General features: G+C 29.3%; 1 protein-coding gene across 1 annotated transcript; it reads right to left on the reverse strand.

The window, feature by feature from the left end:
- Positions 1-1,540: 1,540 nt before the first annotated feature.
- LOC131178350 (organic cation/carnitine transporter 2-like) lies at positions 1,541-3,025 on the reverse strand. Its single transcript, XM_058143310.1, has one exon. The coding sequence runs from the start codon at positions 3,023-3,025 to the stop codon at positions 1,541-1,543; it is 1,485 nt and encodes a 494-aa protein (XP_057999293.1).
- Between the last annotated feature and the right edge of the window lie 4,613 nt (positions 3,026-7,638).

A 7,638-nucleotide genomic window follows, 5' to 3' on the forward strand; every position in this document is an offset into this window, starting at 1 on the left:
AAAGAATAAAACATTTGAAATTTAATTTTTTAATAAATTTTATATATAACCTTTAATATATATATATATATATATATATATATATATATATATATAATATATTTTTAAATCTAAATCATTCCAAATTTTAATTGAGTTTAAATTTCACTTTAATTTTTTTTTTTATTACCGATACAAAAGAATTGCCAATTTAGAATTATCAAGTAACTATGCCCTCCACATCAAAAGGCATAGATTAATCTTATCTTGCAAGGAGGCAACTCATAGTTTTACTATCAAATGTCTTTATGATAATTCTTTTTTATGTAATACTATGTCTTAAATTAGCTTTATACTCTCATCTTTACTGCTTTAAAGACATTGCAATAAAATTATTTTTGTGGAATTCATTTACATGTTTAACATTTCAATTACATGGTTTTTTCTTTTTCTTTTTATTGTCTGGACATCATCAATCTTTTACATACGTACAAAAATTTAAGAATTAAATCCACAGTTAATTAACATATGATATTACTAAAAAATAAAAATATAAAATATTTAAAATTAAAAAAAATAAAATATTTGAAATTTTAATTTAAAAGCAAAATTAGTTTTATTAAATAAGATTTAACTGATTTAAAATTTTATTTCATTTTTTAATTTATAAATTAAATTATTAATATAGATAATTCTTAACTTAATAATTTTATTTTTATAATATATATATATAGATAAGTATTTTGTTTAAACCAAATCAAATTAAAATTTTAAATTGATATTTTTCTTATTCGGTAATTTTGATTTGGTTCAATTAATATTTTTTATTAAAATCAAACTAAATTGATTTTTTTAAAAAACTTAAAAGAACCAAACCTAATTACCAAATAAGGAAAATATCGACTCAAAATCTTAATTTGATCGGTTATTTCATTTTAAATAAAATATTATTAAATTAACATATAATGATATATAAATTAGTATAATAACAAAAATTTTCATCAATATATAAAGAAAATAAATAATTTAAAGTTGATTTGATTTAGATTCAATGAAAATTAAAATGAAATTTTAAATTATTAACACACAGCACACCGGTAAATGACTAATTTATCTATTAATGCTTGAAAATAAATTCATTTTTCATCCATTTTAAATATTGAGAATATAGCTTATTAAAATTAAAAATTTCTTATCTACACCAAGATGTACAAATATCTAAATATACATGTATTTTTATAAGAGGTCTACCATTATTTTAATTAAAATATCTATTGATGATTAACTGGGTGTATACACTGAGTGTAGGAAAGAATTATTCATTAAAATTTCTCTCTTTTTCATCTATTTATACCGGTAATAAATTATGTTATTAAAATAAATTATATTAGTATTAGACATTCGCCCACAGTGCTACTAGTGACGTAGTTTCTGCCGTTTGTTATTCTTTTAACAATACCACACTCCTAAAAACATTGAAAAGAAAAGAAGAAAAACAAACTGGAAAACCCAAACATAGTTTCATAACTAGCTAGTAGAATACACTACTTGTAGCCTCAACTTAATTAGGCACATGACGTTCTTTGTTCTCTTGCTCATCAATGGTGTCACAAAGGTTCACATTCCTTGTCTCGGGCAAAAATACAACAAACACACTACAGCACAAGATCACCATGCCAAATATTCCATATGAAAACATCTTATTTGTTCTCCCAGCAGAAATCAGAATTGGACTGAACACGGCTCCACAGACAAGTGCTTGCCTTACCATTGATAACGCAGTGTTCCTCACACAAGTAGGAAAGAGCTCCAATGTGTAAATCATTAGCATGATAAAAGCAACACAGGCACTACAGTAAGACACCAGTTCTAATCCAAGATTTATTTCCTTCCAATTCATGATACACATTATACTGCAGATTCCACTTAGTGTAGCAAATGTAAGTAGCGATCCTTTCCTCTTCCATTTGCTTATTATAAAGGAAAAGATAATATATGATGGTATTTCAGATAATGCATTGAAGACAATACTCAAGTAGATGTTAAAACCCAAGTTCCCTACTGCCAATGGCATGCTGTAATACACCATTCCAATGCCAAAACCAGTAAGCATCACTATCAGCAACCTTCGAAGTGCCCATTTTCTCTCAAATAAGGTAGTGATTGATGAGTAAAGAGTAGGCTTTGCCGTTTCTTTATTGATATGAATGCAAGGGAAGCTTAAGTCCAAGCTATCATGTTTTCTTGATACCAGTGTTTTTAATGTGGCCATAGCTTCTTCTTTGCGTTCATGCAAGAAAAGCCACCTGGGCGATTCAAGAACAAGAAGATGAACTAATAAGCAATAAAAAATTGCTGGAATTGAGGTCCATACATAGATACTTCTCCATGAGAAATTTCTGTTTACATAAGCTATACCTGGCAAGGACAATAGCCCCAATGCAAAAGAAACGCCAGCAATAGTTCCCATTTGGCCACGCCATTGGCTTCCTACCTTTTCAGTGGATAACACAAGAGCACTTGCTCCAATTGATGCACGGCCAAACCCACTTACAAATCTCAAGAAAGAACAGATCCATACATTAGGAGAGAAAATTCTCACAAGTGCAGCCATAGACATTGTAAGACAAGAAAGTAGAAGCAGGTTCTTGCGGCCAAGAGAAGAATCGGCTATTGTAGCTAGAACAAAACCTCCAAGAAGACAACCCATGAAGAACGATGATGCAGGCAAGCCCCTGACAATGGAGTTTGCACATTGGAGACCCCAATCTGAAATTATTGTGTTGGAGACCTCGCAGGAGCTTGAATTGCATGTAGCAGTGTGATTAGTACAATGCCATGTTGGTTCAGCATCAGTGTAGACACTAATGAAGGTTTGTTGGCCATCAAAGAACCGAGACAACAACACAACGGTTGACTGAACTAATTGAGTCCATCCAAAATCTCCTATAAACCTTTCAAACACTGAATCAAAGTATGGAACAAAATCATCAACTGAAGTTTCTGGCTCTCCTTGGAAGTCTTGGGTTGAACTTGAATTTTCCATCTTGTGGTTTTGCTGGCTAGATGGCCAACTCTTAACTTGAAAAATTAACAAAGAGCAAATTAATGGAATCCAATGCCTGATTGCATCACACTAAAAATTTGTTAAGCCAAATGAGATTTCTTTTTAAGAAAGATGGATGTCTAGAATGTGATACTTACAGCGATGATGCGTGTAGGAATCCCACTTTGAAACAATTAAAAATGTAAAGGTTAATATAGCTTTGCACTACGAATATGTAATAAGATATGCATTAGTGGAAGATGAATGATATGAATTGAGTGCTCAGTTAGGTTGGATTTTCCTGGAATTTAAAATGGGGGAAATTTCTCCTTTTAGTACCATGCCTCAATGCATTTCACAACTGACAGAATCATAGGTTGTCAAATAAAATTTAAAATGTGTGTAGAATTATTTTAGGGCTGGCATAGGCATAGTAAGCCTAAATCTTATATTATACTCAAAGCATATTGGGGTTGGAAAAACTTACCGATCTATCATAAATTCAAAATATAAATATATAGGTTCTACCATACAGTGCCTTGAGTTCATGATAGATTAGGTTTAGACAAGAAATTTTTATTAGAGTTAAGTCAATGTTAATTAAATTTCACAAAAAAATTTATCTAGAACTAATTTATCATGGACTCAAAATACAAACTATATATGTTGTGTCTTACGTCTATAATAAATCGAGTTTAAGTAAGAATTTCCTTATATTTCATATCATGTTTGATGTATTTCATATTTATATTATTTACAATGTGTTAAATAGTGTCAAAGTAAACATATCCCATGGGAAGAAGAATCATAATTTTTTTAATCTATATTTTCTTTCTTCTAAAGTAATTTGGTTTATGATGCCATTCTAATTTTCAATATTCACAAAAGCCAAGGATAAACATGTCACAATTATTGTCTCTAAAATGTTTAAGAGGTGTCACTATAAAAAAAAAAAAACAAAAAAACAAAACAAGATTAGCACCGAATTGATTGTTAATCCATTAAAATCGGTTGCTAATCAATTTAGTAACTGATTTAGCAACCGATTCAGTTGGTTGCAATAAGCATGGTTGCAAATAGCAACCGACAACCAAATCAGTTGCTAAATCAATTAAACTTAAAAAAATAAAACATTTAGTAAAAAAAAAACTATCGGTTGCTAGTAGCAACCTATTTAGCAACCAAAATCAATTGCTAATAGCAACTGAAACATAATTAGTTGCAAAAAATTTTATGCCTTTAATTTTATAATTTTACAACTATTTTGTAAATCGGTTACTATTTACAACTAATTTAGCAACCGAAAAGTCCATTGCTAGTTTTTAAAAAAATTATTAAAAAAATTAAATTTTCAAATAAGAAATAAAAAATTCAAATAAATAAAATTTTCAAAAATTGTTAATGAAAATTACTGCTAAAAATTAATATAAAAATATTATAAAAAATAATAATAATAACTATTATAAAAATTTTTAACAAAAAAAATTAAATATAAAAACATATTTCCAAGACAAATTACTAAAAAAATTACCATATATATATATATATTATATATATATATATATATATATATATATATATATATATATATATATATATATATATATATATATCTCTAAAAATTAATAATACAAATAATTTACTAACAAAAAATATAATTGTTCAAAAATTTTTATTTTATGCCAAAGAAAAATAAATTAAATAAAAAAATGAGAAAGAAAAAAAAAGATGAAGAAGAAAAAAGATGAGAAAGAAAAAGACGATGAAGAAAATAGATGAAAAAGAAAAAGATGATGAAGAAAATAGACAATAAAGAAAAAGGTAATGATAAAAAAATAGATGAGAAAGAAAAACATAATGAAAAAGAAAAAGATGATGAAGAAAATAGACAATAAAGAAAAAGGTAATGATAAAAAAATAGATGAGAAAGAAAAACATAATGAAAAAGAAAATATATGAGAAATGTAACACCCCTAAGTTCGGTAGTGCGTTCTACTGTTCCTGTGACCAGTGTTGTTTGAACAGCTAGGATGCCTAGAACTACACTTCGTTATGATTGAGGAGAAATAAAATACAAGAAAAACAAAGGAAAAATAATAGCAAAGAAATGTAACCAAGTTAAGCGAGTCGAGAACCCTAGCGATGGGTGACCGCACCGGGAAGTCACGGCGTGGACCGTTGACTAGCCTTGGACTGCGGGGAACCCTAGAAAATATTTTTAGGACTTAAATAGACACCTATTGAAGTATAAATGCCATTAGAAATATCAAAGAAAAATTAAATAATTAGTACAAAGAAAAGTGAGAAATCGAAAAATGGACAAAACCCAGAGTTACCGAAAAATTGGGAATGCAATCCGAACAGGGGTATTGTGGTCATTTGACACCCCGAGTTGTTTTTTGACCTAAATGTCCATTGAAAATACATGATATTATATTTGGAAAATGTCATGAAAAATTAAATTAGTGGTACCTAATGTAAATAGCAAAAATGGGAAGCTTAATGTGGGAAAATAAAATCTTTGATTAAACTAATGTTATTTCTACATTAGTGGACCACTAACACTTTGTAAATCAATTAAAAACCTGTCATCTTCCACTAACTTCTGCACAGCCATCTTCTTCCTCAAACTTTCCCATGGCCAAGCCAAAAAGCTCCCAAATTCTCCCATGGCCGTCCAAGCTCCAACCTCCATGCGTCCATGATCCAAGCTCCCAATGGTTAAGGTTTCTTCATTAAACTTGACCACCACACCATGAGCAGTAGATAGGCAGCAAGAAGACCAAGTTTTGGAGAGGTTTTGAAGAGTTTCCAAAGTGGTAAGTTTGAGTTTTTGGTTAGTGCTTCATTAAAGTTAGTAAGGAGGTTATGGGTACTTAAATTGTGAGAAGAATTTTGGAGTTTGATGTTCTAAGGGAGATGTTTATTTTTGGCAGCCATGAAAACTCTTTAAAGAAAGTTTATTTTTGCTTGTAAATGGTGGATTAAAAGGTTGATTAAATATTTATGTGTATGGGAAATCATTTGGGTGATTATACTTAGTATATGTAAATGTGTATTGAAATTTAAAGCTTGAAAATTAATGGAATAAAAATGTACCATTGTGGCAGTTTGTTGACTCTTAAAGAATGCTGGAATTCATGCTTGGATTATGGTATATTTGTAACGCCCCTCACCAGACTACAGTGTAGCCGAGCAAGGCGTGCTACAATCGGTGCCGGAGCACCCTAACTTATCTTACTTTATTTTTTCTAAATAATTTTGAATTCATTTAATTTAATATCAATTTTTTTTTTTTATGGAGAAACCAGCGAAGTTTGCCCTATTTTATTATCGTTTGGCGTATTTCAATATTCACCTGTTTGAAATTCAACAATATTTCCAAAATAAAATCTTATGCTAATCATAATTATCTCATCAATCATTCTCATAATTTTCTCATATTTCAAATCTCATCCATACATTTCAATTTCATAATCATTTCCATACATTTCCATTCATACTCAATTCATATGTAAACATTCTCAAATTACATAAGCAAAATTTTCAAATTTCCTTAATTTACATAATTTACAAAATAATTACAAAATTTCATAATTTACATGATATATAAATTAATTATATATGAAAAAGCTAATTAATTAATTTACATCGCATTCCTATTAATTACCTGTTCATAATATACATTACAATACAATATCTAAGCATTTTATACAAAATATAAAATATAATCTATATGGCTCCTATCTACATGCATTGCTGAGGAGGTGACAACCTTGAATACTTCAGACACTTGTGCAGATCTGGACTCCAAAAATCTTAGTCAAAGTACCTGCGCGAGGAAACAAATCCATCGCGCTAAGCATTGCTGCTTAGTGGTGCAATAATATAACAAGAAAATAAAATATACAAATAAAGAAAGAACGAAGCATAATTTGAATATTTAAGAATTAATTTAATTTAATACAATGTGTCTAATATTAATTATCTTTTGTTCTAATTTGTTCCGCTTTGGAAGCGTTTAATTCCTAAATTCACAGAGATAATGTACAATATACAGAATTAATAAAAATACTCAGTTTATATTCATACGGCAATAGAAGGTACATTTAAAATATTTAGTTAAGTTATACCTATTTTTGCAACGCAACTCTTTTATCATTTTACTTAACAATTTTTATGTGGTTTGGATCATTTCATAATTCTAACTAATTCTTTTAAAGTCTTATTAACTCATTTATTTGATTTTTAATATTTTTAATTACTAATAGTCTTAATTTATTTCAATAAATTACACTGCCCAAGTAACCTACGACAGGCTGACTAAACTGGATAATGGGTCGTTGGCACTGGACACCGCGGTGCCTCGGGCCGTCATACCATGGGACGCAGAACGTCAACCATGTATGCAGTCAGTATGGCTAAAAAGCCATGATATCACATAATCGGGCATAAAAGCCATGAATACGGGCATAAAGCCATGAATGCGGGCATAAAGCCATGAATACGGGCATAAAGCCATGAATACAGGCATAAAGCCTTTCGCAGTACTGCTAAAACAATACCCTATTGGCATGCCAAACTATCCAATCTGACACACATGTCTAGGCAAT

Source organism: Hevea brasiliensis, chromosome 3 (genome assembly GCF_030052815.1).
Source record: "Hevea brasiliensis isolate MT/VB/25A 57/8 chromosome 3, ASM3005281v1, whole genome shotgun sequence".
In the NCBI taxonomy this organism is placed as follows: Eukaryota; Viridiplantae; Streptophyta; class Magnoliopsida; order Malpighiales; family Euphorbiaceae; genus Hevea; species Hevea brasiliensis.

What these genes read in the sequence shown, in the direction of transcription:
- LOC131178350 (XM_058143310.1), bottom strand. Translation starts at nt 3,025, where the DNA reads ATGGAAAATTCAAGTTCAACCCAAGACTTCCAAGGAGAGCCAGAAACT.